General features: G+C 37.1%; 1 protein-coding gene across 3 annotated transcripts; it reads left to right on the forward strand.

Moving 5' to 3' along the window:
• Positions 1-1,567: 1,567 nt before the first annotated feature.
• Positions 1,568-12,632, forward strand: LOC126836600 (piezo-type mechanosensitive ion channel component-like). 3 transcript variants are annotated; one of them, XM_050570156.1, is made up of 22 exons: positions 1,568-1,919; positions 1,988-2,436; positions 2,619-2,708; positions 2,768-2,900; positions 2,962-3,150; positions 3,415-3,575; positions 3,649-3,966; positions 4,679-4,914; positions 5,245-5,345; positions 5,470-5,713; positions 6,249-6,439; positions 6,786-6,905; positions 6,976-7,114; positions 7,834-8,009; positions 8,076-8,237; positions 9,117-9,243; positions 9,324-9,559; positions 9,833-10,017; positions 10,520-10,819; positions 11,370-11,625; positions 12,142-12,265; positions 12,363-12,632. In XM_050570156.1, exons 2-22 carry the CDS (start codon positions 2,256-2,258, stop codon positions 12,516-12,518), a joined length of 3,825 nt encoding a protein of 1,274 aa, XP_050426113.1. In that variant the 5' UTR covers positions 1,568-1,919; positions 1,988-2,255; the 3' UTR covers positions 12,519-12,632. The 3 variants fall into 3 exon arrangements, with proteins under 3 accessions (XP_050426113.1, XP_050426111.1, XP_050426114.1); XM_050570154.1 differs by having other exon boundaries at positions 1,568-2,436; XM_050570157.1 differs by having other exon boundaries at positions 1,568-2,436; positions 3,652-3,966.
• The last annotated feature ends 87 nt before the right edge of the window (positions 12,633-12,719 follow it).

Genomic DNA, 12,719 nt, shown 5'->3' on the forward strand with positions numbered 1-12,719 from the left:
TTCAAAATGAATTACCGTCCATAGCTATTATAATCAAAGTAGGCGTTCGTCAAATATCCAGTGGAAAAAATATTACCATTGTTCAAGTATTATAATTATTATTTTTCCAGACACTACTAGTGGTAGTACTATGGATTTCTTTGTATCAGAGGCGACGTTTTAGAGTTAATCAAATACAAATCGAATTTCTTAAGTGGTTTTCTTTTATTGAAGACAACGCGTGTTATTTGTGGATTATGGCCATGGTTGTATCCATGTTGTGTTATGGTTTGATCGGTGACGTTTTCACGTGGATCCGGTTAGGTTACCTTATATTAGGGCTTTTATTTTTGATTATTTTCCAGGTAATTATAATAAAGCGTTAGCAGGCCGACAATTTTGTACAGTTACAACCACGGGCGGCAATGCATATTATTATTTTTCAGATATCTCTATCGCTGTGGCGTAGGACTTCTGCATTATTTTGGAGTGTTACTTTTATATACTCTATTGCCGTCACATTTCTCATACACATTAGTCAGTTGCAAAAGTTTTCCATTTGGTTAGAAACTAAATTGTACATATCGAAAGACACGTGAGCGAGTGATTTTCAATTAAATGGGTTCGGCTTAATATTGAAACGGTTTTTTTTGTTGTCCGATTGCAGGCAAAAAATCATAGGATTGCATGATCTAAGTGGCCTTGGCCATTTTCGACTAGTCATTCCGTCCGTTCTTGCGATTGCCTGTGTCATCTATTTACAGTACTTCCATGCGAAATTAATGGAAAGCACTAATTTGGAAACAATATTTCCCGAAACGTCAGACTCGTTCGAAATGGCCTACGCAGAAGAGATGAATAAAACGTGGACGGTTATAAAAGTAGCTTTGTACATTCACCTTCATAAGCTCGTTATGGTTTTTATAGTGATGTCCATTGTTTACGATGTGAGCTTTTGTCGGTTTTACATAAATTGTTATAATACAGGGTGTAATGTAAAGTTCTACCGAGCTTCAAATAAAACATTTAGGACGCTCTATTGGTACAATAAAACTCGTATCTCATTAAAAATAGTCCTACGAAAAAAATAATTACAGATTTGAAATCAGGAGAAAACCCCTTGTTGAATTGATATGTAACATGATTTTTTGGTATCTGGCCACACGTGCGTCCGTCGAGTGGCCGGCTTGTGACCAAAACGCATGTGACACATTATTTTGGGTTAGAATGTAATTCTCGATTCAGTGGTGTCCTTAGAGTTATTGTATATTAAATGGTGTGTCGCATGCCATATGTTGGTTTTAGTCACTTTCCGGCCACCCTGTGGACGCGTGTGTGGCCAGATACCAAAAAATCATGTTAGATATCAATTCAACAATAGGTCTTCCCCTGATTTCAAATCTGTAATTATTTTTTTCGTAAGACCATTTTTTAACGAGATACGAGTTGTATTTTAAATAATTTAAAAATGAATATAATTTATTGTACTTATAGAGCATTATGAATGTCTCATTTGAAGCATGATAGTCCACGATAAAAAAATATATGGCGTTTACTGTTATTATAGCTGTGCTTACTCTTCGGAATTGTAATGTTTTTGCTAATGGCTTGGCTGTTGTCAGACAGCAAGTGGGTGACAGTGATTATACATTTCTTGATCGCTACGATTTTGATGCTCCGAATGGCCTATCAGTTTGAGTTTATCAAAGCTGACCTATACGATATAGCCACTCGCGTAATAATACCGGATTGATTGACTCAACTCAATACGCGCTTTTAATAGTAATACTAATAATAACTGTTGTATTATATTTATTAGAGCAACTTGTTTGACTACACCCACCCCGAAAGAGCAAAACTGAATTTGGCAGAAGCGTTGGGTCTGTGGAAATGGGACACCAAGACATTAGAGGGCTTGGACTTCACTATCAATCCAATGTGTACACTTGAATACAATTTTAAGCGTACGACAATCGTTTTGTTAATAAAATTGAACTCATTATTCCAGTGATTTTGTTCGTGATGCTAATAAGAAGAATGATCGAAATCAATTTGACGTTCAAGTGCTATCCTCGTAGTTTGCCAACGAAAATATTTCCCAATATCACGGCTTCGCAGATAAGGAACGGAATGAAAGAATTATTCAAGCATCTGGCCAACGAATCGTTTCACATTTTCGGCCTAGAGGTACGAACTAATCGGATTAATCGATCGATCCGTCTCCGATCGACTGCTTTTGATTTCGTTTTACTCAGATCACCCTGACGTGGGTCAGCATGGTCATTGCTATGACTTTGGACGCTCTTGCGGTGGTGTACGTACTTTTGCTCTCGTTGTTCGTCGTCGTCAGCAGACGAACAGTCTCAAAACTTTGGCCATACTTCACGGCATTCGTCTACATGGTAGTGACGTTCAAGTACTTCATGTACATTATGCAATCGCTCTTGTACCACCACGGTATTTGTCATTATTTTCGCCATGAATATGTCTTATGGCTGGCAGAGGGAACGGGGATAAGGGATAAGGGAAATTGCTGGTTAACTGATAATAGATACAGAAGATCATAAGACATAATTCATGATTCGATGGAAAATTATTTATTTAATTACTTGACTAGCGTTTTACTTGTACTTCTTCAGACATTTCTTGGGAAAATGCAAGCTTCGTCGGAAGTGTTCTGTTGAAATTGTATGAATACCAACGTATTGCATCGATGATACAGCTAAGCGGTAAGACCTAACCTAACCTAACCTACCTCGATTACACATCCTCAATGGTATTTGTTTAGTAATCGATTTCGTGGTGCTCTATTTCGTTTCGCAACAGCTGAAAGTGTTCAGGCATAAAAATGTCGACCTGGACGATCAATTCGTTAGTTCTGAGACGTACGATTCGAAAAACTCGGATTTGCAGTCTAAAATGTTAGTCTTTTGACACTGTCCGTTGTCGGCATTTAACTTCGTATCTACTAATTAATTTCAGAACCCATCAGCTGATGGAACTTCAACAAAACGTGATGTACCATTATGCGTGTTTCACTATTTTCGTGGTGTTCCTAGACGGTATTTGGCACTCAGACTTGCTGGCAATCGGATACTTGTACGCTGCGTTTGTGTTTTATTGGAAGGGGCCACAATTCTACTTAATGCCCGTGCCGGAAATATTAAAATTGTAAGTGAATTTCGATGACCGTCACAAATGATTTTCTTTTAATCTTTTTCCCGCACAATTTTTTCTCTTCTTCTTCAAACTCGGATTTCTTTTGCCGTCTGTACAACACAGAAGCGTTATTATCCTATCCTCAAGTAAGTTTGTCGATTTCCTTTTCCTCAGTAAATTCCACTTACACCGATCCACCTTCACATCCATCTTCTTTGATTTAGTTGTTATCATCTATGAATAATATCCCCGCACTCTGCAAATGTTATACTATAGTTGGAGACATTTGCTGTGTTACAACTTATCGATGATACTGGTTAAAGTGACTGCGAAGTTTATCGGATGCCAAATAATTCAATATTTTGGATGGAACCCTACGTTTATTTATGCCCTGATTTCGTTGGGCTGCCAGAACAAAATGGCTCCGTATTCTTCAAGTAATTTTAACAGTGAACCCCATTTATTATCCAATAAATAAACGAAACGCTTTTTTCTTTTTTTGTTATTTAGAAGAAGCCATTATTACTTCTATAAATTACTTCCACGACGTCGAGCTAAAATGGGATGTAATAATTTTTGGATTGTTGTTGTTACACAGAAACGTGATAGGAATTGAAAACTTGACTATTTTAGTCGACGAAACAAAAGCGTCGGCCGTGATAGCTTTACTAATAGGTGACCTGGTAAAGGGGTGGGAATCTGAGGCCAAAGACTACAATCTCATAAAAGCACAGAAGTCGTTGGAATTGACTAAAATCAAATTAAACAAGATCAGAGCTATAAGAGACCAATATGATGATGCATATGAATGGCCTGGACACAGTTTAGGTAATAATTGTTTTTATTTCTAAAGTGCTTTCAAACTAGGGCGTTTGAGATTTTAAATTATTAAACGCATGTTCTATTCATCCTGAGATATAGGTCACATCTTTGTCGATTATAATTTGGGCTAGTTTCATTTAAAATGAATGAAGTTGACGTTCAAATCGTTCAACTTAATGGTACGTTTTAAAATTGAGGCGCTCAGATGCCAAACCGATTAACTCCACTTTTTTTCAAATTGCGAATAATAGCATGGTTTGATTAAAAAAGTGTATAATTTTCAGTGGCCAAGATACATAACTCCATAGTTGAATTTTGTACCACTAGTAGAGTGCGCTAAGAAAATTGGCAATTGTACTTACATACATTGTTTCAAACAACTTTAATATATTTGATATTTTAACTAGGTTTTAGCTATAACTTAAAAAATAAAGCGAAACCATAAAAATCTGAGAGCTTACAGCTTTAAAAAAAAAGTTTTAAAATAACTAACTATATAAATAAATTACCTAGACTGTAATTAGGTTTACACCGAATAGTATTGAACTTGCAACAATTAAATGAAAATTAGCAATTCCAAAACGGTAAACTATTAGTAAATAAGTATGTTGTATGTATAACACGATTAGTTGACATAAATAAACAAGAATACAAATCTAGCATTATTCACTCAAAATAATTTGCGTTACCGGTGTTATTCTGATAATATTCCTCGTAGCGTGTCAAAATGGACAGTATATGTTTGAAGAGATATCAGACGATGTGCATTTAGTCTATCCCGACAATGATTATCAAACGTTTTCGTACGAAAGTTATTCTAGTAAAATGCCAAAAAATGTGGTTGGTAAAAAAATAGTACTAGGTGTAATGTATGTAGTGAAAAAACTCAACAATTATTCGTTGGAATATCGGATGACTATGCAAGCGTTAGAAAGCGGAAAGAAGAAATTATTGGTATGTATGCCTATTATCAATTTTTAAACGAGTTACTATTTAGTCACTAATTAAAGTTTTAATACACGTTCTCTTGACACATTTATACCATTGTTAATCCTTCACTGCATGAATTTTTTTTATTTTTATGAAAAAATAAGGAAATATTCATATTATAATCAAAATATATATGCCATTTTTATGGACTTACAATATGCAGTCGAGGGTTAAAAGTTTAAAAAGTCCACTTCTCCACCACCGACATCAGGCAAACACCCAAAAAAATTGTGTCTGGTTTTCAACTCTGACTGTTTGCTATATCTCCAGATAATATCTCGAATATATTTTCAGATACAATTTAATTCGAAAATTGATCATTTTGGTCAACATGCTGGACCAATGATGGAGTGGATACCACTGAAAAGCGACGATTTAGACCACACTTTAGTCAGGTATATTATAATAATATACACCGAGAACGATGTAAAAGCATCGTTCGCAAGGTGCAAATAAAAATAATTCGCTTGAAAAGTAGCTTAAATTCGTGTGATATTTTCGATTAATCGTGTGTCGCAGATCCGAGTTTAAAGACAACTGGCACGAGAATAAGCACCTGCTGATACAGCTGATTATAGCGTTGAGAGATCTGATAAACTCGCGAACGCACATAATTTGCTACTTGATCGGGTTCGTTTACATGGCGTTGAACATCTACGACATCATCTCTGTGGTGTTTATAGCGATGATGACGCTGTGGGGACAACTGTCCGTTCCCAGGGAAAGCACGATCTTTTGGATCATGGCAATCACGTACTTGCAGGTGACTGAGCCGAATAATATTGTGCATAATTGACGAAACTGAGCACTGCTACCTAACACGGTATTTTTACCTGGAACAGGTTAATTGGGGTGAGAGAAAATCGATAAAAAGCGTGCCAATTGTTAACGCAGATATGTTATCAAGAAACTTAATGTAGCCATTTTCGCGTTACACTTTTCACTTTCACGCGATAAGAGATAATAGTTAAGTGATAAGATATTAGAGATAAGAGAAAAGTGATAAGAGATAACATCCGTTATTGATCAGCTGATAGTAATTTGATTAGGTTGGCAACATCATTCGAGACACCCGCTTACTATTGATAGAGATTAGGCGTGAAGGGGATGCGGATGGATATAAGGTTTGGAGAGGTGGGGTAGGGATGGTGATAAGAGGAGAAGGAAATTAATAAGAGACAGAAACTTAGCCGACCACCTGTTCCAGGTACTCTGAGTCTAGCGGTATTTCAGAACAAACTTAAGAGATTTTGATACACATTAATAGTAAGTATACTCGTGTTGATTTCAATTTTTAGATACAGATACTGCTGAAACATGTTTGCAGTTTTGATTACATGCCTTGGATGAATGAACAAGCTGCCGTGTACAGCAACATGACGAGTACGGAAAACGTGCTGCTATACCCAACGATAAAAGTAGGACTTGCGACGATAACAAATCAAGTCACAATAGATGTCGCGGCACTAGCAGTCTTATTATACCATAGGTAGGATCGACTTACTTGAAATATTTTACATTGACAGTGTAATTATTGTAAATGTAAACAACGTTTGTTCTAAATTTCAGTTAGAGAAGAGAGATTGAAGATGAGAGACAGAAGATAAGTGTTAAGAGATACGAGATTAGATATAAGGGGCAAAAAATAAGTTGTTCTGAGACATAAAGAGAGGCAGTAGTGGAAGATGGGGAAGTGCAAAAAAAAATGTTTAGTAGAAATAAGGGGATATGTAGAAAAAATATGTATATCAAGTTATTAAAAACCAATAATATACTTTATTTGAAATCATTTAATTTAAGCCATAAAATTGAAAACGTTCTATTATGATTTTCAGAAGGAAATTAATAAAAACCGGGCTTTGGACTCACGTAGATAAAAGTATGAAGTGGTACATAAAAAAACCAATAGCACATGAATATGAAGTGCTTAGATCCATCAGGATAATGTGTGTTAAGTGAGTATTGTTGAACTCTTAATAGTTTACCATAAAATATTATGATAAATGTTACTCCACATTTTTGCAGCATCAAAACACATTTAATGCCATGCTACTCTTTTTACGATAAGCTTTGCAATTACGAAACCGAAGGCAGTGTCGACGTTTATCCGTACATGTTCATGTCGGTCATGTTTCTGATGATCTATAATTTAATAGTTTACCACGTAAGCATTAATTAGTTACTAATGATTTTGACAATTTTTTTATAAGGAAGGCAAGAGAGCAACAGCTGATATTAAAATAATTAACGGATTTTAGCAGTGTTGACCGTAGTAGATTAGATGGACATTATAATCAAATTACATAATCGGTTACATCAAATTTGTCAAAAAAAGTCATAGCTCCCTCCCCTTCCAGGGAATATTTCTTCTTCTTCACAAATCTTCACATTATGACTAATCTGTTGTAGTCATTTATAGTTTCCATACTATTGTATATCTCCCTTGCCTTAAAATATAGCTTCTGCAAAACTCTTCTTCTACTCGTCTGGTAGTTTCCTCTCCACTAGCACTAGCACTTTAATAAAAAAAGCAATTAGCCTATGCTTACATTCCCTTACATTTTCTTCACTTCCGCTTGTACTCCATCCGGAACTCCTGCTTTTTTCTTTTTCATTGCTCTCAAAGCCCTCTCAGAACCTCACCTAGACGCAGGTTAGACCTAGAGGTGCAGTAGTGATGTCTCTACATTGTTGATACTACAAGAATTGTTCAGCAGGTATTACACTCTCCATCCCCCAGGCTTCCTCTAACACTAGCTACATCATTACTTCTTTCTTGTTGTGCTCGCATACAAGACAATCCGCCTAAACCTTGTTTAGGACTCCTCATACATTTTGACGAAAATAAATAAGTATAAATAATTGGCGTTATGTGTTTTACAGGACGCCATCAAATCGATCAAGATGAATAAGATTTCTAAACAAATCGTCTTACAAATTTTTCTCCACATGGGAATGATACTCCTGGACCGTTGGTTTTACGTCCAGCGCAACAAGGTTGGCAAACTAGTGTTCCACGTGCTCGTCGTCTCGTACTTCTTGTACAAAGTGCTGACTATGTAAAAGTATACACACCCGTGTCGATAAATAGAAAAAATGTCCAATAAATCCCATGTCCGCCACAGGTACACGTTAGCCGAAAAGGGCAAATTCGCCGTGTGGGCGTTCATAGAGTACGCGTACATTATGCTGTCAGCCTATCAAATCCGGTCCGGCTATCCGTTTCGATACAACGAGTCGTTCATATGGCACCGGCACAAAATATACAACTTATACCTGTTTAAAATGTAACTATCGTTGAAGGAAGGGTCGGGATAAGTGTGAATGAGAAGTTGATGAGGTAGTTGATAAGGGGAACTCGATAATTCCTGTATAACTTATGAGAGAAACAGCTTATAAGGGACGATTAGGAAAAGACTGAATTATAGCAGGATAATATTAAAAAGTCATTCAAATTCATAAGACCGTTTTCACATGACCGGATACAGATGAACATTTGGTAACTAAGAAGGGGCTTAGTCAATAAGAATCCAGTGTTCGACTAGAAGTATAACCTCCTTTCCATCATCTTGTCTTTTCCCATTCTTACCTTCCCCGAATAATGTCATGCTATAAAACATTTTCATACTCAAATTGTTCTCTACGAAGAGGAGGAAATCTAGCTTAACATACGATTTTAAGTAGGGATATTATGTTTTTGGTCTGGTCTATCTGGTCGTCAACCGAAAAGCGACACCTTGGGATAGGTCAGGCATGGTTGGTGAGCGAAGGAACGGGGAGGTAAAAATGGATGACTGTGGGATAAGTCAGGGAAAGTTTGAATCTAGATCAAAAGCCGAAAAACATATTGATGTTCTTGACATGAATACAATAAATGTCTTATAGCTGGGAGTCATGACGCAAACCTAACCTAACGTTTCCTACAGTGATAAGAAACCTATGATTAAGGATGCTGATAAAGGATCAGTGATAAGAGACGGCTGATAATGGCTCCTGATAAGAGAGAGATCTTTAGTTTTTTAACAAATAGAGGATAGGAAGGGAAGGAATCGTAGATAAAGGGAGGGGAGAGGGGGAAAATGAATATTATGAACATTCGTATAAGTACCATAGGACTACCATATTCATAATCTAATGTTGTTAATATCGAAGTGGTTCAAATTCAGATACTATTACTGTCCGTTCGTGTACGAGCTGCGGCTGGTGTTCGATTGGATCTGGACGAATTCGACTCTAACCATGACCGAGTGGTTCAAAATGGAAGACATATACTCGCACGTTTGCAGCGTTAAGGTAAAAACCTATATTGTAAACCATTGACGGCTGTGGGGTGACGAATAATTTTCCATGTTCGATAAATCGGTGAAATCTAGTGCACGAACGATTTGCGGCAAGTATTGGATCATAAGCGTAGCCATAAGCTTCCGATTTGGCTCAAGTTGATTTTGGGAGGCGTTCTGGTGACGGTCATACTAATAGTGATCATATTTCCCATAACGTGGTTCTCTTTGCAAACATTTGAAGCGGACAAGCCGACGGTTATCAAAATGGGTGTACATTTCTACGACAACTGCAAGATATTCGAAGCGACTTCGATCAGAATACAAACGTAAAGCAATACTATTTTTCAAAGACCACAGTGGGTGTTTATTTATAACATTCAACATAAACGTCAGACGGTTTATGTAATTAAACGCCTCATCAGTACTTATGGACAATATTCATTAGGAATATACATGGATAATAATTAACAAATAATAAATTAAAGTAAACCAACTAAATTAAAGTTCATCTCGTCTAAGTGATGGGAAGTTTAAATCCACCTCCCGTCCTAAATTTTAAACTCTAATATTGAAATTAATTTATTCTTGTTTCATCGAAGGCTAAATACATTGGACTTGAACGCGTTGAAATATGTATACCGCAGCTACAGTAAAGTAATGGACTTTCTAGACAGGTATACGGATCACGAAGTGAGCTCTACGATAATAGGTTTGAGATCTCCTACCACGTGGACAGTTACACCGCACACGTTTAACAATTTAATTCGACGGTTAAGCGATCCAAGTAAGTTACACCGATAGTGGTCTATTGTCTATGTAAAAAAAAAACAACTCTCAAACTAGTGGATAAAATGTCTAAAAAAAAATAACAGCCGATTGTGACCCGCTTTTGTTAGACAATTTATCGAATGTTTTAACACGGATATGTTATTGAACTGGATACAAGACATTTCAGGTCGCCATTTTAGCATTGCACATTCAGTTTCAGTTAGAGATAAGAGATAAGTGATAAGAGATAAGATATTCATAATTAAATGTTTTTTCGTAGAGCGGGGAAAATAACAGGGTTTTTTTTTAAGCGACAAAGGGACAAAGTTACATAATTTTATGGGACAAACAGCATGGTGCCATTTAATATTAGTTTTTGTGAGATTTTTTCTTAATATAACCCATAGACATATGCGTTTTCGAGTTTTCAATCATTTGAACTTTTTTTTGTATACAATCACAACGTGTATCGCAGTTGGGTCGCTGTACATAAGAATTAAATTGGTGTATTTCGACAGATAAGCAAATGTATTTGTACGTGGATTGGTGGATAACCCACGAAAACGGCAGCACGATCAGCAGTGGCAACAGCCTTGCGCCGATCGCTTGGAACGAGCGGTTGATGTTGGTCGAATGTATGAACTCTTCGATGATAAACTATGTTAAAACAAGCGAACCGGTAAAGAACGCCCTCGACGAAACTAGCAACACAACGTGTCAGGGAGTTAGAATCCAAAACGCTCTACCTAAATTCGTGGTCACGCACATGAAGTCGAGCAATGCCTCTATAAAACCAATGTTCAGCCTTCACGATACTGGTAAATATATTAAGTCATCGTTGCCCCGAACAACGCGAGTACACCCGTTAGTAGTAAGTGGGAACCGTGCCCCCCCCTCCCCCTCCCATCCAGTAGAGCGTTACCAACCTACCTACACGACACAAAAAATTGTCTAACAGTGTTTCCGACCCACCTTAATCTGTCGTCGGTTTATCTACTCTATCACTAATCTCCCAGATAAGCACAGGGCGTCTCAAAAAGAACGGTGGGGTTTCAAACGGCTGTAGGTCGTGAAGTGTTGGACCTACAGCGCTCCGGTAGGGCTTGAATGAAAGAGGGAGTTGTCAAGTTTTGAACGATTGCCACTAGATGTCTCTACCACCGTCTCTGCTCATGTCTGCGAACTCGATCACTTGGAGAGACATCTAGTGGCAGTCATTCGAAATTTGACAACTCCCTCTTTCGTTTAAGTCCTACCAGAGCGCTGTAGGTCCAATACTTTACAACCTACAGCCGTTTGAAACCACACCATTCTTTTTGATACACCCCCCCTGTATAGTGTATTATAATACGGCATGTACTTTTTCAGAAAAGCCGTACATGGACGCTTTTCTGACTTTCCATCACGCCAATGATAATCACAAGTACTGGTGGGACGTGAGCGAGATATGTCCCCAAGAAGATGAAACATCACACTATCTAAGACAAATACCGCATTCGTCGTGCGGTAGACCGAATTCTAAGTGTAGTAATGCTGTCCAAAATTTCAATTGCACTTCCGATTACAACATTTTCATATTCAGCGACAGATATTCTGACGTTTTTGGCTACTTTGAAAACCAAGGGTAAGCGTATTTAAAAAAATAGTTTGACAAGGTTTTTTAGTTTTTTTAAAGATAACGAGTTTCTCTAGTACACATTTTTTCACGCGGATCATCTTTGTTTCAAACTTATTGTTCATATGTTATTAGGCTGGATACAATAAACGTTATGTCACCATTGTCACGTCGCCATTTTCGCGTTACTCTTTCACTTTCACGTGATAAGCGATAAGGTATTAGAGATGAGAGAAAAGTGATAAGAGATAAATGACACGGGATAAGTGGTAAATTATAGATGATAAGGTAGCAGTGATAAGAGAGAAGGTGTAAAGAGATAAAATATCCATTGGTTTAATGTTTTTTAGCCGAAGAACATTTGTTGCTAACATACTAATATGACATCATTATAATAACATTAGAAATTACCCAAAACGCAAATGACTAATGATAAAAATGTATTTCGTAACACTAGTAAATATCACAATAATATTTATAATTAGGTAATAATGAATGCCTGCCCTTGTATTTGTTTGTTTTTAGAATTTTCGGTCTATACACGGTTGTCATCGTCTATTTCGGATACAAAGTCATGCACGACTTGTTCCGTTCGTATAAATTTAAAATGAGTTACGCCGACTTGCCGTATACGGATAGAATTTTGCAGGTCTGTTGACACATGTATTTTTTTTTTCTTTTTTTTTTTTTTTTGTGTGTGCATGTCACCTGCACTAGACTAAGACTAAAAACGAATCGCGTTACAGCTCTGTCAGGAGATCTACCTGGTAAGAGCGTTTGGCGAGTGGAAAATGGAAGAAGACCTGTACGCGATGCTGGTGTTTTTGTTTAGGTCTCCCGAAACTCTGATCAGGATGACAAGACCGCCCAAGCCGTCCGATCCGTTGCAAAACATAACGTGACGCGCGTTCCTCCAGTAATATTAGTATATTGTTTTCAAGTGTATTCGTCTGGAACACAATCTACACGTCACATTTGCATTGCCTACCGTATTACGCGAATTCTTTTTTCGCAACGACGACAATATAATAATATTATCAAGTCGTGTTGTTGGTTTTCGTATCGAATAAAAGTATGCCGTCGAAATTTAACGTTACTTTCGA

This window comes from Adelges cooleyi, unplaced genomic scaffold, assembly GCF_023614345.1.
Source record: "Adelges cooleyi isolate 19-005CV unplaced genomic scaffold, UGA_ACOO_1.1 ACOO_flye_CR_arks_rails_tigmint_CR_PRNA_247, whole genome shotgun sequence".
Taxonomy (NCBI): domain Eukaryota; kingdom Metazoa; phylum Arthropoda; class Insecta; order Hemiptera; family Adelgidae; genus Adelges; species Adelges cooleyi.